Source organism: Pteronotus mesoamericanus, unplaced genomic scaffold (assembly GCF_021234165.1).
Source record: "Pteronotus mesoamericanus isolate MK-2021 breed Mesoamerican mustached bat unplaced genomic scaffold, CSHL_Meso_final contig_46, whole genome shotgun sequence".
Classification (NCBI taxonomy): Eukaryota; Metazoa; Chordata; class Mammalia; order Chiroptera; family Mormoopidae; genus Pteronotus; species Pteronotus mesoamericanus.
Genome location: NW_026555170.1, coordinates 1443897 through 1467808, shown reverse-complemented (window position 1 = coordinate 1467808; position 23912 = coordinate 1443897). Strand labels below are relative to the sequence as shown.

At 46.7% G+C, this 23912-nt stretch overlaps 2 protein-coding genes across 6 annotated transcripts; one reads left to right on the top strand and one right to left on the bottom strand.

Moving 5' to 3' along the window:
• Positions 1–205: 205 nt before the first annotated feature.
• LOC129074140 (bcl-2-like protein 2) lies at positions 206–21239 on the bottom strand. Of its 5 annotated transcripts, none has more exons than XM_054577829.1 (7): positions 4499–4849; positions 4037–4151; positions 3363–3430; positions 2924–3030; positions 2273–2360; positions 2037–2188; positions 206–1083 (listed from the first exon to the last, which is right to left on the bottom strand). In XM_054577829.1, exons 1-7 carry the CDS (start codon positions 4847–4849, stop codon positions 1044–1046), a joined length of 921 nt encoding a protein of 306 aa, XP_054433804.1. In that variant the 3' UTR covers positions 206–1043. The 5 variants fall into 5 exon arrangements, with proteins under 5 accessions (XP_054433804.1, XP_054433809.1, XP_054433807.1 ...); XM_054577834.1 differs by lacking the exon at positions 4499–4849 and adding an exon at positions 4301–4378; XM_054577832.1 differs by lacking the exons at positions 206–1083; positions 2037–2188; positions 2273–2360; ... (2 more) ...; positions 4037–4151; positions 4499–4849 and adding exons at positions 13150–14980; positions 15577–16016; positions 16470–16557; positions 21202–21239.
• Positions 20874–23501, top strand: PPP1R3E (protein phosphatase 1 regulatory subunit 3E). Its single transcript, XM_054577835.1, has 2 exons — positions 20874–21290; positions 21570–23501. Exons 1-2 carry the CDS (start codon positions 20874–20876, stop codon positions 21990–21992), a joined length of 840 nt encoding a protein of 279 aa, XP_054433810.1. The 3' UTR covers positions 21993–23501.
• Positions 23502–23912: the final 411 nt, after the last annotated feature.

Below are 23912 nucleotides of genomic sequence, written 5' to 3'. Positions count from 1 at the left end.
AACACATACTGTTGCTGCTGGTTGTAATTTTAACTCCTACTCCTTAATTCATTAAGTGAGAACTTCCCTTCCACAACACCAGCACTTCCACAAAGGAGAATTAACAGCCATCTGGGATCTAAGAGAGAACAGGAAGATAGATAAATAATTCTTACACTCAAAAGGCGAAACAATTTTTATTTTCAAAAACAACTTTATTCATGACACATATTTTAAAAAAACTCCCACCCACTGGAAATGAGCTAAAAAAATAAACAAAATCCACCTCCCACCTCCCTGCGCCCACTTCCTCCCATTCCCTCCAAATAAAAGGGGGGAAAAAAGGCAAAGAAAAAAACTGAAAAACAAAAAACGCCCCCAAACCCCCAAAACAAGGTAGTGCATTCCCCCAGGGGGTAGGGGAATTTACACTGGAGCCGCTGGGAGCGGATCGGAGATCTTCCGGCTACAGAAACCTGCAAAGAAAGACACTCAAAACAGAAAAAGAAACACAAAAGGAAACAAAATAGATCACCAGGCAATCTGGAGGAACAGGGAGCCAGAAAAGAGGGGTGGGCAGGGTTGGTTGACCTGGCAGGACAGGAGCAGGCAGGAGGGTACTGTGAAAGTGAGGGAGAAGATGGAGGGAAGGTAACAAGCAGAACAGTTTGGTGTCCTTCCAGAGCCCTGGGTAAAAAAACAAAAACAAAAACAAAACCCTCCTACCATCCACGCCCACCTACCCTTGAGCAGCCCCCAAGGGGGTGAAGTGGGACAGGGAAACAGTGGGAGCAGCTTGCGCAGTTGAGTCGAGTCCATGGCGAATCCCCAGAGTGAATGAGCAGCCCCCTGCCCCACTCCCTGGGCCTTCCCCTACTCCCCAAAGCAGGTCCCTCCTCAGCAGTTAGTTATGGGATTCTCCCCCCTTCCACAGTATATCTTTTTTTTTTTTTTTAATATTTTTTCCATCAAGGTCATCTTCTGTTTTTCTTTTTTTTTTTAATTCTTTTTTTTTCCTTCTTTCCTCTTTTTTTCCTCTCTCTCCTCCTAATACACACTTTTTTTTAGTAAGGGGAATACCATGAAGTCGCTCTAGCCCGGCCCCTGGAAGAAAGAAGGAGAGTTAGGTGTTAACATGATCAGTAGATAGTTCAGTACAAGCCCCTCCCCATGGGCCCTCGCCCCAGTTACTGTGAAGGGAACGGGGAAAGAAGTTTCCAAGTGTCCTAAAACTGACCCCACAATCCCAGAAACAGTGACACAGCTGGCAAATGGGGGGGAGGGGGATTAACAAAATACTTCTCCAAATAGTAGCAATAGAGAAGTGTATCTGAGACACAAAGGTGGGGGGCGGGGGCGGGGAAGGACTCATTGTGTATACAGTTTTCAGTTCTTCAGAGTTCTTAAAACCTAGGCCCTCACCAACAGATCCTAACTCCTGGGAGCAAATAGATAAATGTTATAAAGTGCCCAAGACTATATGCCTAACTTACCTATTTAAACAAAAAGAGACAGAAACAAAGCAGAGAAGCAACATGGAAACCACACTAGGCTTAGTGAGAAAAGTAACCCTGCAAAAGGCTGGCTCAGTGAAAGAGTTAAAGATTATCTCACTATCCTCCCACATGGTTGATGAGGATGATCAACTAGCCTCTGATATTCTTCCAAGGGACATTCAAACGTCATCCCCTTCCTAACTCTAGAAAAAGTAAAAATGTCCAAGCAGTACTTTCACTGCTCTGAGGCCCTGTTCTTCCAGACCTTCTGTGTAAACACATTCACTGCCACCAACTGTCAAGGAAAATAAGGCTGGGGAAGAAGCATCTCTCAGAACACAGTGGAGAGATCCAGCCCTTATCACCAATTCCTGCTCCAGAAAAAGATGTTGAGATTGGCCTCCTGGCCTGCAACTACCTTCCTCACCCTGCACAGGCAGAAGACCAAGTCCCTGGAGACCAAGGGGAGGGTTAGGGAGGGATGTTCCTCAGATCAGGAGAGAAGGAAGCATACAAGGGCTCATGGGAGGCGGGGGAGAGGAGCAGCCCATCTATCCTGACCTGTAGACGCGACCCCGGGGCCTGCTGTTAAAACCACTGTAGAATCGAGATCGGGAACTGTTGTAGTTAGTGGTCCGGGCACGGTATCGGGCTCGTGGGAAACCTCGGTCTGTTGTGCTGATGCCTGGTCTGTTGGTTCGTTTTGGGATCACCTAAGAGTAAGGGATATACAACACAGCTTTAGTCAACCTGGAGAATTTACATGGAAATAAAACAGCAATGAGCATGGAGCTTACCTTGATTTGTCTTCCTCTAAATAAGGACTCATCTAAGGCCAGGGAAGTCCTCACTGACTCTTTGTCTGAGAACTCTATATATGCAAACCTGGAAAAAGTGTCACTTTAGCTATTTGAGATTGCAAACAGTAGCTCATAGGTCAAATCCAACTTGCAGGCATGCTTTGTTTGGGTGTGTTCATATTTTAAATTATTGGTCCAAAAAAATTGTTAAGTTAAAATTTCCAGCCACTCTTGGAAAATTATAAGACAGGATATACAGGGCCTGGATTTTCATGTGGCAGAACCAGCGAGGGCCAAATAGAAGCTGCCCCTCTCCTTCTAGTCCATGATCCCATCTATATTCTAGACTTCATTTTGTTTTGTCTGGACTCTGAAGGCATTTATGTGCAACCCCTGATATGCAGGGGTGGGCAAAAGTATGTTTACAGTTTTAAGCACACGAAATACAGTTTATTATTATATTACATATTTTTCCATACAACCCACTGTAAACCAACTTTTACCCAGCCCTGTATACCAATGTTAATGCCTTATCCTAAAAGACGAAGAACACTTTTTTTTTTAACAGCAAGTGAATTAGGTGGTCAATATAAAATAACCTATTTTTAAACTGTGATTAAAATGACCTCAACTTACTTCTATACTTACCCTTTGGGATGGCCACTAAATTTGTCACAGAGTATGGTAACACGGTTAACTGAACCACAGCCATGGAAGTGTGCTTCCAGCTCTTCTGCTGTTGCACCATAGTCCACCTGTGGGGATATGTGTGTGCGGGGGGGTGGGGTGGGGGGTACATTTCAAAGGTACTGGACAAACTTCCATCTCAACAGATGCCCTGCTTAGCCTTTGGGCTAGGCCATCCATATAGACTAAGGCACATCAAATCTGGTGCTCTAAGGAACTAATCTCTTTTCTTTCCAACCCCAGAACCTCTGCTGATTGCCATTACCTTTCATCTCCTTCCAACCATCCCCCCACACCCCAAATCCACCACCTATCCTGAAGATGTGCTTTCAAGACTCCTATTAAATAACTCCTCAAAATAAGAGCTCCCACCAACCCCAACCTGGGCCCTAGTACATACATTGCCAACATAGATGGAACGGGCATCAGCCTCCATCTTCTCCTCTATAGACATGATCACTGGGCCGGCTTGGGAAAAAAATAAATAATCACCCTTACCTAGAATAGTGCCTAGCACACAGTAGGTGCTCCCTAAACATTGAAACAAATTAAAAAACAGATTATTACATTTTTTTCTTTAAATCAAAGAAAAAGTACAGGAATCCCTTCCCAAATCAAGTCCCTATTGAATAGCTTTGGTTGAAATAATTTGAAAAGTGAAAAAAATTAAGTGGGCTGAAACTTGACATTTCTAGATTAAAGGGGAAGCTTCTGCAGCTGAGCCGTTTCTCTCAGGACTCCTAACTAAAGGGTCTTCAACTTAAGGAACAACTATTAGACTTGAAGGTCAAATGCCAGCTGGCAACCTCCACAAAGGATGGAGATAGACTAAGAACAAAGAGAAATATATTTATAACACGGACAAAGGAAGACACAAGACTACATCACCAAAACATTGCTGTCTCATAAAGGTCAGAGAAATACACAATGGACTATGACCGCAGCACCTGACCAGTAATTGCTCACACAGGCAGCTCCAAGGTCCGAGCATCCAATCCCACATACCCCGTGCTCCCCCAACCCTTCCAATCCGACGACCCTGGCTCCTCGTGCAACCGCCAGTTAGTTACTCACCATTGCCTGGAGGTGGACTCATATTCATCTGCTTCTCTACCTCGTTTTGTAGCTCCTTTAGCTTCTCCGCTTCTTCCTCCATTTCCCTGACTCGAGCTTTGATCGCTTCCAGCTCCTACAATGAGTGGGGGAAGTATGGAGAAGAGCTAAGAGGAACCACCGCAGGGGCTCTGCCCTGCACTCGCACCGCGTGCGGCCCCAGCCATGCTCGGCCATTTCCCTCACGCCATGCGAGGGTCATTATGAGAAAAAAATGCAAGCTACCTTCTATATAACACTAGACACCCATGATGACTGAATCAACCGGGCTGGGCCTCTTCTGGCGGTCGAGGATCCGGGCCCGGCCCCAGCCACGTTATTCCCCGCCCACCCGCACCCCCGCCTGCCTCCCGCTAGCCTGAGCTCTGGGCCTCCCGTGACCCGGCCGGTTGGCGGCCAGCTCGTTCGCCCTCCTTCCCTCACCGGATCTTCAATGGCGCCGTCCCCCGGGTCACCCTCGACCAGTCCCGACTCCTCCTCCTCCTCCTGACTGCCGGGGACTCCCGAGCCAGGCCCAGGGCCCGAGGCTCCCGGTGGGGCGCGGGGCCGGGGCGGCTCCTCTTCAGGCTCGGGCTCCGGCTCGGGCTCCAGCAGCAGCTCCTCAGGCTCCAGTTCCTCAGACTCCAGGCCGTTCCCGTAGTCCCCTGCGCCCCCCGGGGCCCCCTCCCCGGCCTCCCCACCGGCCCCGGGCACAAGATGGCGCCGCCGCCCCGGCCCGGAGCCCCGACCGCCCGCAGCCCCCGCTGCCGCTGCCGCCGCCGCCGCCGCCGCCATCGCCGCTCAGACTGGGGCCCGCCGCCTAGCGATTGGAGAGCTGCGCAGGCCTCGCCGACGACTCATTAGTCAAGCAGCCTGCCGGTCACCATGAGCTAGGACTCCATTGGGGAATATTACTTGGCAATCAAATAAGATCCCTCCTCCAAGGCGGGGGTATTGCGCCAAATTCTTAAATCCCGGTAGGTGAAATCGGTGTGTCAATCAACACACGTCCCACCTCCTCTCAAGTCCTTAGGTAACAATACCGCCACGCTGTGACGGCATTCCTACTTCTCCAGTCTGTGGGCGGGCCCACGAAGCATATGACGCTCCGTGATTGGCCGCTGGCTAGACCAATCTTCCGATTGCCTTCCCGCAGTGGCCCAGACTCAGATGTCGATTGGCTCCTGAAAGACTGACACCCGTTTTTATGACAGTTGAACCTTGCCCCCGGACAGCCTGCCGGGCTTATAGCAAGGGAAAGTCGAGGTCACGTGACTAGTCTCAAGGTGGCCGCCATCTTGATATTATGGTCGCCAAGTGGTGAGCTGTTGGAAGGCAGAGGCCGGAAACACAGCGGCGGTTTCTGGAAACTGGTCTCCTGACCAGAAAAGAACCAGTAGTTGGTATGTTGCTGGAAATGGAGGATTCTGAATGGAGCTTCCCGGGAAGGAGCTTACTTTTCCCATTCAAGTTATTGGTACTGCCATCCACCAGGTTTCCCAAACCGCAAAGCAGGAAGGAATCCTCATACCTGAGCTACCAGGCACACGAATCTTGTCTGTTGTTCCTGCAGAGGTATATCATTTTTTTTCAAGCCCTCTGCGCATGCCCCAGTTTCAGCCTGTTCCTTCTCTTGCTCGGATTGTTTGCTAGAGCCCCTTAATGGGTCTTAGCATCCAAAGTTGCGCCTCCACTCGCCACCACTCCCAGACCTGGTTTCCTGTCCAGGTAGTCTCAAAGCTCCTTACCGTGGCTTAGAGACCTCAGGACTAGGCTACTTCGCAAATGTTATTTCCACACTCCTCGTTCCATTCGGTGTGCCTGCACCCATCAGTGCCTCTGTACATGCACTGCCTCTTCAATAAGACGTCGCAAACGTGAGCATCACCTCTCCTGGGAAGCTTCCCACTAGCCTCCCTTCCTTTCCCATGACAAGGGGGCCTACTTCACTGTGCGCTTAATCATTTTGTGCTGCGTTTCCTAATTAGATTGTGAGCTTGGAGGTAAGAGGCTGGGTCCTTTTCATATTTGCACCTGCACCGTGGGACAGTGTGCCTAGACAACTAACAATTAAGTGTCCAATAATGTTTGCTGATTGAAGGATGCATTGACTGGGGACCTGGGGACCACCCTTCATCTTCAGTGCTTTCCCAGCCCCTAAACCCTTCTTGAGACCCCAGAGGAATTTCTCCTGTCAGGTTCCCATCACACGGTTACACTCGAAAATACTAATGAGACCTACTCCTGCGAGGCAGGGTTGCCATATTTTAGTAGTGATTCTATGCATTTATTAAAAAGGAATGAACGGCGGTGCTAAGTCTGCAAGAGAGTGTTTGTAGCCAGACCATGCTATGGTTTAAACCAGGTTAACATGAGTACAACCAAATAGTTTAAAAAACAAAACAAAACAAAATAAACCAACCACACAAACCCAACAGGATGTTCATGCGTGGAGCAGAGGGTTTTGAACTAGAGGAGATCCCCAATTGCAAGTCCCAAAAGCTCAGAATACCTCATTCTTCCCCCTTCACCCTCACTTTTTGTCACAAATCCTTACTTCAGGAACAGGGGATCTAGGGACGGAGTCACAGTTGCCTAAAATTTCACTGAAAATTACTTTATCAGACATTCCAGCTTCAGTGGTCTGGGAGAACTAATTTGAGCTCAGAAGATAAGCTCTAAAAGACTGTGCATTCGTTAGAAGAAAAAACATTTTTAAGATTTTATTTATTTCTAGATAGGGGGAAGGAGAAAGAGAGGGAGAGAAACATGCCTTGGTTGTCTCTCCTACGCGCCCTGACCTGGGAGGGAAGCGCAGCCCAGGCATGTGCCCTGACTGGAATCAACCAAGTGACCTTGAGCTTTGAGGAAAGCTGCCCAATCAACTGAGCACACTGGTCAGGGCAGAAAAATCTTTTTACTGTACTTAATCTAATCAATATTCGGATATTTTATTGGAATGTAGTTTAAGCAAACCAATTAAGGAAAAATGTGATTTCAAAATGCCTTGAATCCTAATTTTGTTGAGCACTTGATTTTTTTGTAACCAGCACTATTCTAGCCTCCTTGCTATATTATCTCCTTGCATTCTCATGACAACCGTATGAAGTATTTCTAAACCATAACCTTTTTTATGGTTGAGGAAAACGTGAAATAAGTTACCTAAGTCATGGAACTAATTAGAAGTGAATAGGGAATTCAGTGCCAACTTTCAAAGCTCAGATTGATCAAAATTACTGTAAGGTCTGCTTTAAAACACAAAGATTACATTATACATGATGCTGAAATTGGGGGGAAAAATTAAGTTCCAACAATAGACAAATGTTTAGGCAAACTATAATTACATCCAAAGATTATGCACCTATTTAAAGGTTTATACATAGTGTGTGATAACATGCAAAAATTTGTTAGTCAAAGTAGAATGTAAAATTTTATATAAAGAATAATTAAAATTTTACTTTTTAAAAAAACTTGGACATAGCGGGGCAGAACAAGAAACACTAGAATCTTTCTTTTGGCAGTATGAACCTAAAGCTTTTAAAATGTTGAAATTCTTATCCCAGTAATTGTATTTCTTATAATCTGTTCTAAAGAAATAATCTAAAAACTGGAAAAACATTTGAAGACAAAAATATTCATCAAAGTGAAAAAACGTAAAAAACTTGAATGTCCAAGTGGGCACTTTCAGGGAAAGTATTGTACAAACATAGATGTAATTTAATATAGTCATTATGCCTTCAAAATTTTTTAATGATAAAAATGCTTGCAATATAATGGTAATCACAATTGGAATATACAATATCATATATACAGTATGATCATAAAATATAAGCATGGATAAAAGATGGAAAAGAAATATGCCAAAATGTAGTGGTTCTCTCTGGGTAATAGGATTATGATTGATCTTTTTAATTTTCTATGTTCTACAATTTTTCCACATCATATATTATTTTTATTTAAAATTTAAAAAAACTTCCAATTTCCAAACTTACTCTAATAGCATGATTACATTTACAAACACATTTAAAAAGATGTTTGAATGGTGACTTGTAAAGATACTACTCTCTTAGAAGGTATGGACACCTTCTTACTGATATTTGTCTATTGCCTATCACTGTGTACTCAATAAGTGGTAACTGAATGAATCATCCTCTGTAATCTGATTTAATATCTTGCCTTTTATAGATGCAGGCAATCCTTCCCTCTGAGAATGAATTTTTTTAAAATTAGTATGTAATGATAAGAGATTCGCCCATATGAGTTAATTTTCCTTCAGTGATCAACAGAGAGCTGGGGAAATTTGGGAAAACTGAAACTCAGTGATGTGCCCTAGAAGAAAAAAAATGTGTTAACAGAAGTGAGTAGCCAGTGCAGTCAAGAAAATAATTAAATAAATAGAATGGATGAGGGCATCTCCAGTTTTGTCCAGAAAGTAAGTTTTCTCACTAAACATAAATATTTGGCTTCTTGATAGTTTCATGCCTATTTTTGACTCCTGCTTTGAAATTTTTACTGACTACAATAATTCTTTATAATCTAGAACTGCACTGTTTAATATGGTAGTCACATATGGCGACTGAGCACTTGAAACATAGGTAATCCAAATTATGTGCTGGAAGTGTCAAATGTATACCAGATTTCAATGACTTGTATGAAAAAAAGACCATAAAATAACCTAATTGTTTAATATTAATTACAAGATGAAATTAAGTAGTTTTTATATATTGGGTTAAATAAAATAGTATGATTAGTTTTACCTTTTTTTTCTTTTTTATAAGGCTACTGTAAAATGTAAAACTACATATGTGGCTTGCATTATATTCATATGGGACAGTGCTGATATAGAATCTTGAAGCCCATTTATTCACTGTATTTTGGAACAGACTCCAGTTCTTTCTAATCAAATTCTGGCCCTACTTACTTTAACTCCCTAGGGTCTGCCCTTGTATGGAAGTGGGGTGGGGTGACCATTTAAATGAGAAGGAACCTCTGTTGCACTGCTTAATTTTCATTCTGCTTGGTTAACTTTTTAAAAACTTTGTACTTGAAAAACATGTTTTAATATACTATACCAGAAATATGTATTCCTTATCAAAAAATAAAATAGTAACAGCAAAAAGAATAAGGCAAAATCACCCATAAAATCCACCACCCAGAGATAATCACTACCAATATTTTGATGTATACTTCGTACCTTTCCTGAAATTTTCAACACAAAAATACATATAGAGCTGTGTGCACACATTTATTTATTTTTGGGATTATACTGTATGTATTATTTTCTAATCTATTTCCTTTTTTCTTTAATAAGATATAGAAACATCTTTCAATATCAATAAAAATATATTTCCAATTTCATTTTTCAAGACTTGACTCAAAAGTCACCTTAGAAATGAGGCCTGCTCTGGCTGGTGTGGCTCAGTGGATTGAGTGCTGGCCTTTGAACTGAAAGGTCACTGGTTCAATTCCCCGTCAGGGCACATGCCGGGGTTGCCGGCCAGGTCCCCAGTTGGGGGCATGTGAAAGGCAACCACACATTGATGTTTCTCTCCCTCTCTTTCTCTCTCCCTTCCCCTTTCTCTAAAAATAAGTAAAATCTGTTTTTAAAAAAGAGATAAGGGCTTCCCTGACCACTCTATTAAACATTGAAATCTATACATTCTTACGTCTTCCAATCCTGCCCTAATGAATTTTTCTTCATAGCATTTGTCACCTAACATGAAATATTATATTAGTGAATATTATTAAATTTACTTATTTTTTACTAGAAAGAAAATAACATGTAGGCTGAAATCTGTGCCTGTTCACTTTAACTCAGTATCTACAACTATGCTTAGCACACAGATGATGCTTGAGTGTTTGCTGTATGAATGATTGAATGAAGAACTATATAGCATTTCATTAAATTATGTTTTTTGATTGATTTTTAAAATACTGTTATTTATATTTTGCCTCTATCCACATTTAAGGCAACTTTTAAAGTTCTCAAAGGATGTGGTCTTAAGTAAAAACACAGAATATCTACAATCCATCAATTTGCTAAAAATGTAACTGATACTTAACTTTTATCACAAGTGTCATTTGGCCCTGGCTGGTGGGGCTCAGTGTACTGAAGGGTGGCCTATGAACCAACGGGTCGCCGGTTCAATTCCCAATCAGGGCACATGCCTGGGTTGCAGGCTAGGTCTCCAGTGGGGGTTGCATGAGAGGCACCCACATTGATGTTTCTCTCCTTTCTCCTTCCCTTCCCCTCTCTCTAGAAATAACTAAATAAAATCTTTTTTTAAGAAAATGGCAACTTAATAAATTCAGCTTAAAAAAAAAAAAGTGTCATTTGGAGCCCTGCCTGGTGTGGCTCAGTGGATTGAGTGCCAACTTATGAACCAAAGGGTTGCTAGTTCAATTCCCAGTCAGGGCACATGCCTGGGTTGCAGGCCAGGTTCCCAATAGAGGGTGCATGAGAGGCAACCTTCTCTCTGCCCCTCTCTCCCTCCTTTCCCCTCTCTCTAAAACTAATCTTTTTCTTTAAGTGTCATTGGGAGAAATAACATTTACAGAAAACTGTCTGACGGAAAAACAAGACATCTGTCCATTTAGATAGTCTAAAGTTTAGCCCTATATGAAGCTGTAGCAACATAGAGCATGTTTAAACTAAATTGTGATGAGCCTGATAGCAAACTAAGGACCTACTGAATCCCTATTTGGTGTTTCTGTAAGAAACAGTGGTATAAAACTCAACATACTTGCTCTCAGGTATTATACGTGGTGGTGTCCTCTATATCACTCAGTGCCTTCTCGTAAGAGCCACAAAACTTTTTGCCCATCTTGGGAACTGATGTGCTTTTACAAATCCTGAGGAATGTGAATCTCATTATGTTTTCTAATTGGCTTTAGCTGCCAAGAAGCTCAGAACTGAATTCATAGCCAAACTTTAGTATTTGGGAAAATCTGCTTATAGAAATCCTTTCTGTGCATTTTTCTGTTGCTTTCATTTTATTGTAATATTTCAATTTTCCCTACTTTAAAAATTTCTATTTTCCTGTGTTTTGCCTTTTGAGTATTCTAGTAAGATGTTGCAAATGCTTTTGGCAAATATCAATCAATCATTAAACCTATAAAACTGCAGTGGAGATAAATGCATTAGCTATCATGGCCTGATATTAACTATCAAGAGCTTCTAAATCCCCTTTCCCCTAGTGCCATGTTCACCAAGCCACTCTTGGATTTTAAGATGGCTTACACTGCAGATTTTTCTACCAAGAATGAAAACGCAACCCTGGATTCCTCTAAGCAGTATATTTCTCACTACAATTTAATGCATAAACCCAAATGTCATTTTATTGCACTGGACTATAGAAAGACTGGAAAATTCCTCAATTGTAATTTAAAATTAGGAGCATTATTTCTGTCACACATGATTTCGATGTGGTCCTACACTAGAAGTATAGAAGGATGGGCTGAATAATTCCTGTAATTTCCATTCAACTTAGCAGTTTGCATTAAAATACCTGAAACCAAATGTCTCAGGGGACCAGGAAAGGAAGCAGGGACTCCATTTTTGCCAGACTTATTTTAAGTCTGAAGAAAGCAGCACAGTGGTGTGTTGAGGAGATAAGCTCATTATCACACACTTCTGATTACAGGTTACACCAGAACTGGGGACTTGATTATCATCACACGAAGATTTTTAGAAGGTTTTCTTTTGGTTTTTCTTTGTGGCCATCCCAAAGTACCATATACACACACCCTCTTAAGGCTTGGGCTAGCACAGGTGGAGTTCTTGGCTCTGGGCATTTGGCCGAGGCAGGGGCACAGGGAAACAATTCTGATTTTGTTTTTTTATCTCAACACTTTCCAAAATCTCTGTTACTCTAATTGTTGCCTTTAACAAGGTCATGGAGAGATGACTGGATCAGGAAATGTTCTGACCCCAGCTTATACAGTGTAGAAGTCACAAACCCTGCTCAGTGCTTCTCATTAAACTTCTGGGCTTTATTTATTTATTTATTTATTTATTTATTTTTAATACGACCATTACATATTACACAAAAATAAAAGTCAAATGAACTTGGTATTTATAAATTATTAAATAAAAATACAGGAATATATATTTATATTTATAGAGCTTTTTCTTTTCTTCTAAACTAACCAAATCTGTTCTCCCGCCATTTTATGATTTTAAAAAAGTAAAATAGTGTATGCCCTAGAATAAGTGGGGAGTGGGCTTAATAATCGCAGGACCCAGTTGCCCTACTTCTGCTCCTTCCTTGGCCTAAGCAAGTCCCTATTTGTCCCTTTGGGTTCTAGAGAGAAGGAAACATTCTCTCCACCTATTAAATCTCTGAAAACTGGCAATTAGATTTATTTACCTTTTTTTTTTTAATTAATGGATTTAAAAATTGGGAGCCATACTCAGCCTTCCTGGCCAAGAGCTAATCCCAAGGAACTATATGGCTCTAGAAGAGAGTCTCTACTTTTCCCTGACAGAAGAGTCTCGGGGGTTTCCATTGCCCCCATCAGGCTAATAAGGGCAGGATAGTTCAAAACAGCCCACTGCGGTCCCATCCAAGCTATGCTTCTGGGAATCCAGACCAAGCCCCTTACACTTTCAGAAAACAGCCTCTTCTTTCACCCAGGTGTGAAGGCCTCAGAGTAGGGCATTTCAGTAACTATGGTCCCTGCTGCCCCTGTTTGCCAAAGGCCCCCCAGAAGAGCTAAGAGGGATAGGCGTCCTATGGTAGAGTAGGGTGATGAGTCTGCCCCAGACCTGGGAGAGCACAGGCTCCAATTTGGAGCTGATGGTCTAGTCAGTGGTTTTCCAACTTTTTTTCAGCAGCAAACCCCTTAATGCAAATAAAATCTTACCCTGAACCCCGATATATAAGACAGCTACAAGGAGAGCTGTTCTGTTTGAGGGCAAGTAGCCCAGCCTGCTCAGCACACCCCCTTCACCTTCATATCCCCCTAGGACTCCTGAAGCAACCCCTAGGAAACTTTGGGGATCTGCCAAGCAGTTTGAAAACCACTGGCCTAGTTTGTCCTGAGCGAGTCAGAGACCCCCCCACCCCACCCCAACGGCCTGCCACAGAGCAGCTCTGAGTTTCTAGTATCAGCATACTCATGACAGACCAAGTGGCACATGCAGCCTACCACCTCCCCCGTAAATACCATTAAAAAGTGCAGCCCTCTCTCAAGCACAAAAGTCTGGGCTAAACACCTGAGGCCAATTTAGGTCCCACATTCTAGTGAGTACAACTATGTTGCCACCTTCTGGGACCAAGTGAAAAATCTCCAAGAAGAGTCAACCATGGTCTAACTAAGCTGATCAGTGCTCAGGATCAAGGGCAGGGTTCTAGAGCACTGTCTGAAGAAGTCAGCATTGGAGAGCAGCAATTTTAGCACCTCAGAAAGTGCAGCAGTGAGGTCTGGCTCAGGGCATGCATTTGGAGTGAAATAATTTCTTTCTCAAAAGAAAAAGCTATAATCTGCATCTGTTCTAGGAGACTGTGAGCTCTAAGGTTAACATTCGCAGACTCTGAGGTACAGACAAGTAACACCCATGCAAACAGCGTGGCTTCAAAGAAAATATAAATGCTTCCAGATCATGGTAGGTACTCTAGAACCCCTACACCTGGCCCTTGATAAAGCAGCACCAAAGCCCACCACACAGAACAGGCCAGTCATGGAGTACATGTCACCCTCACACCTGTGGGGTTCAGAGCTGGAATGTTCCTCTCAAGGCATCAACAGTCTCACTGAGACATAGTGCAGGACCCAGACTGTATTCTAGATCAGCATTTACGTCCACACTCAAAAGGAAAATTAATTAGAGCTCCAATTTAGAGTTTGGGTACAGAAGGTCCCAGAGATAGGGAACACTTTAGGCACCAGTGTGCTCCAGTGGGAGAAGAAGGCAGCAGGCAAGTCCAGCTACCAAAGCCTCTACCCACTGCAGGCTCCACAGCCCTGCCTTTCTGTCAGAGCCCGGGAGGCAGCAGCAAGTGCTTGATGCACAAGGAAGGGGGACCATGAAAGAACAAGGCCAGCTACAGAATTGCTCTTCTCTCCAAAACCCTGTTAATGACTTTCTACAGAGAAGTGCCCAAATCCCTCATCTGGATACAGTGTTTCTCCCTCAGCCTTGAGGCACCGGGACAAGGGGAGGAGGGAGAAGAAGGTTGGAAGGGAGGCAGAGAACTGCCCCTTGTTCTTGCCACTGCAAGAGGGAATGTTTTCTGTTTAAAGAATCGCATTGCCACCAGATTAGACAAGCAGCCCAGCATGCACATGAGCATGAGCACACGTGCACATGCACACACATGTCCAAGCAGCCCACTGTCGCAGCCACCTCTCCCTATCACCTGAGAATCCAAGCTTCCATTCAAAAGCATGTGCCTTCTGTGTTTTCCCCAAATCCCACTCATCCAATGGAGACGCCAACCCCTTCTGCAAGTCCACCTTCTTCAGGGCTGCAAACAGAGCTCCAGCTAGTTTCCTGTGCCTACACCTAGAGGCATGATCCCTCCCACCTCCCCCTAACCCGGGAATGACTCCATCTCCTGGCCCCCTGACTTTCCGAATACATTCCCCAAGGTCTCCAGTTCACTTTCAACTTCCTGCCTGGCATGCTCAGCTCCCTCACACATTATTCCTGACCTTTCCCATCCCTGTTCCATACCCATCCATTCACCCCACTTCGTTCAAGGGCATTTCTCTGTCCTGTTCCTGCTTGCCTGTCCTCCAGCCACACCTAGCCCCACTGGGCCTTGGACTTTCTCACTTGCTAGCAAAAAAGGCCCCTACAGTTACCAGGGCCCCCAGTGCCACGGCCCCTGTCAGCACTGTCCTCACTGAGGCCCAGTTCCCCTCCCGCAGGCGTCGAGCCTCCTCCAGGGCCCCGTCCCCGTATAGAGCTGTGAACTCCGCCTGTGGAAGAGAAGGGAAGTAGGAGAGAAAGAAGGAGAAAGGGATATCAGGAGAGAAAAGAGTAGAGAAGAGAGGAAAGGAAGTGTTCCAGTACCATTCATTGCAAGCACTGCCCACACCCAGCCCGTCTCCGGCCACTACTGGCTACAATTCCCTCTCATCCCCCATGAGCGCCTGGCTCATCTGCCTTCCCCGCCTCAAGTGAATCCCATCCTTTCCTTGGTCAAAAACTCTGCTCAGAACTGACATCCTTTGCTACAACTTGCCTGACCACCACCCATCCCTGATTCCTGCCCCCGTGCCACATACACAAGTGTAAAATGTTCCTGATGACTGGATGCCATTTCCCTGCTGGCACTCCCACGGGTACTGTGGATTCTGACCTCTGCTTTAGACCATAAGCCCATCCAGTGATGACTGCCTGGCAGCCCTGGAGTGCAGAGTCCAGCATGATGCCCATAGTGAGGGCATCTGACTCCACCGAAACAGGGACTCTCAGCCTCCATGCCTCATTCATTCTCAGCCAAAGCCCCCCCTTCCCCTGGAGACCAGCTTTGCAGAGGGATGTGCAGAGCAGCAATTGAGAAGCTTCTTACCCAGCCACCACTGCTGTGGATCCAGTCAGCCAGCCGCGTCTCCAGGTAGGCCACCATCCACTCCTGCACTTGTCCCACAAGTGGCTCCATCTCCTTGTTGACACTCTCAGCACACAGAGCAGCTCCAAAGACAAAGAAGGCCACAAGGCGGCCCCAGTTGGGGCCCCCTTGGAAGAGTTCATCAGAGACCTGGGTGAAGCGTTGCTGGGCTGAGCCTGGGGTCACATGCAGCTGAGCCGCCAGATCAGAGAAGGTGCGACGGAAGCGGGTCTCAAACTCATCTCCAGCAGCCCGCATGGCTTGGTGCAGCGGGTCAGCAGCTGGGCCCTCCCCGGGACCGGCTCCACAAACATAACCCTTCTGCCTCAGCTTATAGCCTACAAAGTCTGCCACTAGAGCCCGTGTGTCTGGGGCCGAGGCTGGGGTCGCCATCCGGGCGGCTGTAACAGTCAAGGATGAAAGACTGGCATGAATATATATGGTCAGAGACCCCAAATGGGGCATTTCAAGTTTGGCCAACCCAATGAGACAGGGAGGTGGGAGGGAATACTCAGAGACCACTGGGCAGAGAGAGGCAAGGACAAGGAAATTAAGTTATGGTGAGGGTATGAGGGGTTGGCTATTAAATTCATAATATGCTGAATTAAATGAAAACAAGTAAATTTAAAACTATAGCTTTTTTTCCCCATAATAAGACAATAGTTCTCTGACACCCCCATAAACCCCCTCTACACAGTACACACCTTCTGGCTAGAGAAGAGGCTTAGGACCTCCCCAGAGGTGTGATGTGAAGATGCTAGCAGAGGTATAAGATGGGGGAGGAGACAGAGGCTGAAGGGAAAAGTGGGGGAAGCCAAAGGTTGCCAGGGACAGAGAAGAAAGGGCACACTCACCCAGCCTGGATGGCAGCTCTTAGGACCCAGCGCTGGTGGCAAGGAGCCCCCAGCTGGAGCCTTTCATCCTCCTGGCCAGCTTGGAGCCCTGGGAAGGGGAGCAGGATATCAGAGCTAGGCAGACAGGGAAGGCCAGGGATCAGGGTCCGGACTGAGAAAGGCTGGGGTTGCAGCTCCCAGGACCGGGCCCCTGCCCCCAACGCTCTACCAGCTGTGTGGCCGAATCCATGTTTAATGACTGTCCTCCCGGGAAACCCAGGGCCAAGGGCTTCCTGCCGACACCATCTCTACTCTCGGCTCCCCCCAGTGCAGCCCAAAGGCCCAGCTCCTCCCTCACCCCCACCCTCAGCCAGTCTCCAATCCCTCCCGCCTGCCAGGTTAGGGATCTCACGGGTCAGGCGCGCTGCCGGGATCCAGGCCGTTTCCTGGTGCAGGAGCTGGGAGGGAGGGAGAGAGAGAGGAAGGGAGGGAAGGAAGGAGGGAGGAGAAGGGGGGGCAGGAGGGAGGGCCCGGCGCCTGGTGATGATGGGGCCCAGAGATGCGTCCAGAGAGAGGGGCGGGGCTGGGACGCAGGCTTGGGAAGGGCCACAACTCGGGAAGAGAGAGGGCTGCTGGAGGCCAAGAGCAGGAGGGCGGAGAGGGCACTGAGGGCTAGGCTGGGTCCGACCCCGGAGGCTGCCCAGAGAAGCCGCCTGGGCCTCAGCAAACCTCGGAGCAAATTCAGCATTTGCAGAAGGTCTTTGATGTTCCACACACTTGTTGAATTTTTCTGGCCTTGGAGTGGGTGCCCGGAAAAGAGAAGCAGTTCCCATACCAGTGGGAACTACCTGCCAGGTGCCTCGCCCTGTGGGACTGGCAGACAGAACATGGACACCACACATTTCACTTCCTCTTTTTTTCCAGGACCTTTCACCCAGTGATCTGGTAGGTTGGAGCTTTAGCTAGGCATCAGGGAGCCAGAACTTGGATCGCAAGCAATTTCTGCAGGTAACTTTTCATCTTCTTTCTTCTTTTTGTAATCAGACTGGTTTTCTTTTTAATTCTTTTTCCCCAACACATGAAGACATTTTCATTATGAAAAAGTCAAACAGCATAGCAGTATATAGAAAAAAATACAAGCCCTCAATTTCCCTCTCTGTTCCGCTCCCACAATTCCTCCTTCCTTCCTGGAAGGTGCCAATCAAGGCTAATGTTTATCCTTTCGGATTACATATATGTGCATATTTTTATGTATGTCTGTTATTTATACATGGCAGTACATTTATACAGGGCAGTTTATAGGACGTGAAGCTGTCTGACCACAGCTCCCTGGCATCCTGACGAGCCTACCTGCTCCTGCAGCTGGCACTTCCTTCAGCTCCATTTGGAGAGATCTCCGACCGAAGGCCAGAAAAAGGTAACCCAATTCTCCTTTCCTGCTGGTTCCATTTCCTCCTACCTTTAGTCTAAGTCTTGGTATTCCCATCTGCCCCTATGGCCACTGGGCAAGCAAAGTCTTTTCTGTAATAATAGTAACAACCAACACATTTGAAGCCTCATTAGGTGCTAGGTGCTTTCTTTTATTTGCATGATATTTTATTCTCACACCAATCCTTATTTTGTTTTATCCTCATTCAATGGATGAGGAAAGTAAGGCTTGGAAAGGTTAAGTAATTTGCCCAAAGCCACATGAGAAGCTGGGACTCAATCTAATTCTGACTTGAAATCTTAACACTGTATTGCTTCAAGGTCCCCCTTTGCTTCAGGTCATTGATGCTGTTATCATGCCATTTACAAGTCCAAACTGAACCCATGCTATTTATAAGGCCAAACTCAGTTCTCCCTGTATTTCAAATGCAGAGCTTATTCCACTCCTTTTATAACTGTATCCTTTCAATCACCCTCATTTCTTCTTTGCTTGAGCTGATCATTGTGGCTGCCACCAGCAAGGTTGCTTCCTTCTTTTGGGAATAACCTAGTCTAGCCCTTCATTTACGATCCTGACTTCTTCTAAGACATTTGCTTGATATGAAAACACTTTTAAGTCTCAGGATCCAAATATATTTCTGTCCGCTGCCCATTTATTTATAAGCTCTTTGAGAGCAGGAACTGAATTTTACTTTTATGTCCTCAAGAACTAATAGACCCTACCCTGGCTGGTGTGGCTCAGTGGATTGAGCGCTGGCCTGAGAACCCAAGGGTCACTGGTTCGATTCCCAGTCAGGGCACATGCCTTGGTTGCAGGCCAGGTCCCCCGTAGGGGGCGCTTGAGAGGCAACCACACATTGATGTTTCTCTCCCTTTCTTTCTCCCTCACTTCCCCTCTCTAAAAATAAATAAATATTAACAAATAGACCCTCAGTAAATGTTGATTGAATCAATCACTCAATGCCTCTGACCAGTTATTGAGCAGGCCCAGGCCCAGTCAGATGTTTGAAAATAACTGCAGTGGCTGGTTAAGAAACAAAGGCTTATCTGGAATAAAGGTTCAGTGTCAGTCTGAGCAGCCAGGAGAATAGAGCTGCTGGACCAACACAAATTAAACGGAGTCCAAAGCTCTGTACCCCAAGAATGCTCTCAAACTAACACCACACAGCCAAGGAATGGAAGTTCAAAGTGTCGACAAGGCAACAGAGCTATTACCAGAAAACCTCAGGCCATATAGGCTAACCTTTAATGTTATCTATTCCATTAATGATATATTTTACCAGAGTAAGGAAGACAGTTTTAAACTGGTTTACTGTAAGACAAATTAGTGAAACATTATTTTACACCAAAATATGAAAAAATATGTCCATGGACTTATATACATATATATTAAATAAGAAAATAAAAACTCAGTGTCACTCTAAAAATTTAGTCCAGCTAAATAGCATTGCTGTAGTCAATACAATAGCATTGCTGGAGTCAAAATGCAAACAGGAAAGAATTATACAATATTAAGATAGTATATGTCTCACTATTTATTTCCAGTTTAGTCACTTGTGATGTTACAGTTAAACTCTCCTGCTGTTTTAGAGATTCTATTTCTATTCTAAGAGTCCCCATTTCAATACTCTAAAGATGTTAACTGTATTACCATTAAATGTTTTAAACTTATATAATCAAGTAGATAAAGAGAGTGCAAGCTAGAGACAGACTGCTGAGGTTCTAATCCAAGCTCCCGTTATTACCTTTGTGATCCTTGGCAAGAGTCCTAGCCCTTCTCTCCATCTATTTTTCTCATTTGTAAAATAGTCATCCATAATAATACTACCTAATCCTATGATGGCTGTACTGTTAGTGTTTTCAAACTCTTACAACCATCCCTAGCACATTGTAAGTGCTATATAAGATCAGTAGGTAAGTTAGGAAAAAACTAAACAAAACTTCACACGCATTTTTCACTAACAGAAAAAAATGAAGAAAAATGCCAGTTCTGTGCCTTTTGGAAACTTCCACTGGAACTAGAGCCCTACAGTCCCAGCTCCAAGAGAGGGGTGTGCTTATTTATTCAGTAATTTGAGAGCCTAGTGTGTGATGAAACTATGAATCTGACACAGCCTGTCATCAAAGGGCTTACAGTCCTGTTAGAGAGCAGAACTGTATTTCACTTATTTTTACAGACGAGAAAACTGGTACAGAGAAGTGCCTTGCTCAAGGTCATGCAGCTAGAGGTCAGAGGTGAGACCAGAAGCTATATCTTTCCACAACTCTCAGTTCAGAACTCTTTCCAATGGCCACCCACTCTCGTGAGCACATCTCAGCTTCTCTTTGGGACGCTACTTAGTTTTCATGACCTTCCCTTTTTGCACGCACCGTCACTCTGCTCCCAAAACTGGAGCCTAGGGTTTAGGAAAGAAAAAGGTAAGCCCTTAAGAAAAAGTCACACACTGGGCGTTTTGGACCTTCTGCTGCAAGAAAAGGAAACGTTACTCTTTACATCCTGTGTTAACTCTTCCAGCAAGGCTGAGGCCGTTTTTAAAAAAATGGCAGAGTGGTCTCACTCAGGACCGAAAGGGTGGAGTCCCTGCCCCCTGCTTCAGCAGCAGCAGCAGCAGCAGCAGCAGCAGCAGTAGCAGCGAAGAGAGATAGGGAGCCACCTGTCAGAGGGCTGTGGGCGGGGGCCAGGGCCACTAAGGCCTAGAGACCCGAGGGTGCGTGCGGCTGAGCGCACGCTCAGAGCAGACAGCTCGCTAGGGAGGAGATGACCGTCTAAGACCCGGGGAGATGACGGTCAGAGGGAGGGAAAGGTAGTCACGGAACCGAGGCAGAACTACAGGAGGTGGAGGATCCTGGAGGTGACTGCAAGGAGAGGACGCAACCGCTAGGATCGGCAAAAGCGGAGCCGGCGGCTTCTGTGTGGGAGACGCCGGGCGGGCTGGCCATTGGGAGCAAAGGCAAAGCGGCGGCGCTGCAGACGGGCCCGGTGGGGCGGGGGGTGCCATGTCTCGCGAGCGGCCCCCCCGCACCGACATTCCCCGCAACCTGAGCTTCATTGCCGCACTGACGGAGCGCGCCTACTACCGCAGCCAGCGGCCAAGCCTTGAGGAGGAGCCGGAGGAGGAGCCAGGAGAGGGTGGGGCGCGCCTCGGGGCCCGATCCCGCTTTCTTGCTACGAATCGGGGTCGCCGGGCTCGCTCTGCACCCGCCGGAGGCGGTGGAGCCCGGGCGCCTCGGAGCCGCAGCCCCGACACCCGCAAAAGAGTGCGTTTCGCCGACGCGCTGGGGCTGGAGCTGGCCGCCGTGCGCCGCTTCCGCCCCGGAGAGCTACCTCGGGTGCCCCGCCACGTGCAGATCCAGCTGCAGAGGGACGCCCTCCGCCACTTCGCGCCTTGCCAGCCCCGCGCCCGCGGCCTCCAGGTAGGAGGCAGAGGCACGCCCCTCCCCAACCCTGCCGCGGCGGGCGTCGGGGAGTGAATTTATTAAGGAATACCCATCTTCACCCTCAACCCTGGGCTTGCTCTTGCACTTTCCTTTTGGCGAAGGGCTCTAGGCTACTTTCGCAGCTGGGCAGCACTCTGACGGCCCGGACCCCGGGATCGGGCTCGGATTGGTCCAGTTCGTTGCCTTGACCCCGCCCCCTGCCTGGGCTTTCTAGTCTACGGAGCTCGGTCCTCCCTCTCCCTCTTTCGTCCCCAGGAGGCGCGCGCCGCCCTGGATCCTGCCAGCGAACCCGGCTTTGCTGCCCGTTTGCAGGCACAGCGCATCTGCCTGGAACGCGCCGAGGCAAGCCCCCTGGGAGTGGCCGGGAGCGCGCGCGTGCTGGACCTGGCCTACGAGAAGCGCGTGAGCGTGCGCTGGAGCGCCGACGGGTGGCGGAGCCAACGCGAGGCGCCCGCCGCCTACGCCGGCCCGGCCCCGCCCCCGCCGCGCGCTGACCGCTTCGCCTTCCGTCTGCCCGCACCGCCCATTGGCGGCGCCCTGCTTTTCGCCTTGCGCTACCGCGTGACTGGCCAGGAGTTCTGGGACAACAACGGAGGCCGTGACTACGCTCTACGTGGGCCCGAGCACCCGGGCAGTGGAGGAACTCCGGAGCTGCAGGGCTGGATCCACTTTATCTGAGGCGCTTGCGGCGGACTGGGGAATTACCAAAGTCATCGGGGGCTGCGGGAGCCCGAAGATTTGGAGGGGAGGAACGGGGAAAACCGAGTGGGAGTGGATGGAATCAGTTACAGTCTGGGAGATAGGGTGGAAAACACTAGTTGGATGTGAGTAAAAGGAACCCAAGGCATAAGGAAAGGAGACCGGAAAGGGCCTTGGAAGGATTAGAAACAAGCAAAAGAATAGTAATGATGGTGACATTCTCTTCACGTGAGTTGGCTCTGGGAGAAAGTTCGTCGGGTATAGGCAGTCGAAGGGTTAAAGTACATCTTTGCGATTAAGGAGGTGTTTTGTGTGAACAAGCAACCCATCCCAGTTGAAGTCATTTAGATTGCTTGCTCATTCCCTTTTCTTACCCAGCTTTGCGACCTCAGGTATCCCAGCCCTGTCCATCCCAGTTTTAACTCAGCCGTAATTGCCTTGCTGAAGTCCCAGGAACTTGGCCATTGCTCCCTAGTCTCTGGCATTGTGACAGAATTTCCGTGTCACCCCTTATTGTCCCTGGCTTCAGTCTCTAAGAACTGGCTGGGGAGTCATGACAGGTAGCAGTTAGAGCTCCTTCAGCCTTCTGGCCGCTCTTGGGGGTTAAAATGAAGGCCAAAACCAATTCCAGGCTTGTCCTGGTAGCCAAATAATGCAACGCTTAAAGGGTGTGTACACTCAGGGGCTTTCAGGGAAATACCAGGGTTACCTTTTTGGGATGCCTTCTAATGACCTCTAAGCACTTTTTGGGCTGTGTTTGTCAAGGGACAGTGAGTCACAAGAATCACTATTCTGAATCTACTTCAGGAGACAAGAAAGACCCTGACTAGCTGTATAACTTTGGGCAAGTTCCTTCACCTCTCTGGGGCCTACTTTCCTCCTTGGGAAATTGGATTTGGATCAGGTGATCTCTTAGGGCCCTACTTGCTTTGACATTACCATGTGTGAGTGGTGCAGTGTAGATTAGAAGCCACATTGTCCAACCACACTGCAGATGGAGTGCTACAGTTCAGAACACAGCAGGCCTAGCATCTGGTTGGAGCTGAGGATAGGTCCTCCACAGCCCGCAACCTCGGTATTCAGGCCTCTTTCAAACCACAGCGCATCCTCTGCCCTTGCTTCTTGCTCTGGTTCCAGCCTGGGTTGTCTGAGACAGCTTTGAAGAGGTGCATCTCTCCTGGGGGGCGGGGGGTGGTGCTTGGGAGTCCCAAAGATGAAAGGAAACAATGCTGTAGGCTCTCTTGAGAATAAAGGATTATGGATATAAGAAAAGGAAAACATTTTATATCAAGAATCAAAGCAGCTTGGAAATTAGGCCTGGCTGAGCAACTCAGTTGGTTGGGTGTCGTCCTGTACATTCAGTTCCTGGTCAGAACACATACCTACAATGCAGGTTCGATTCCTGGTCAGGGCGAGTTGGAGAGGTAACCAATTGATGTTTCTCATATCAATATTTCTCTCCCCCTTTCTCTAAAATCAATAAATATATCCCTGGGTGTGGATTCGGGGGGGGGGGGGGGGGGTGAAGCTTGAAAATTGAATGACACCAGAAGATGGCAATCTGCTCCATAGCCTGAGCAAGTGAAATGGGGAAGCTGGACCCTTACCCATTGATGCCCATGTGTTTCTCCTCCAGGTTAACCTCTGTTGGTTGTTGTTTTTTTTTTTTTTTCCTCTTACCCTGTTCCATAGCTCTTTGCTTTTCTTGTTGTCCCTCATCACTTTCATTTTTGTTTTAGAATATATGGTATTTACCTTCATTTTCTCTTCTGTCCTTTTTCCTCCCTTATCCTTGTTCATCTGTGCTATTCCTTCCCCTCCAGAAGGGGTGGAGAACCTACTTTTTTTCTGAGACCGTGGTTGATCCACTTTCCTCCCTCAGGCTCCTTGACAGTCTTC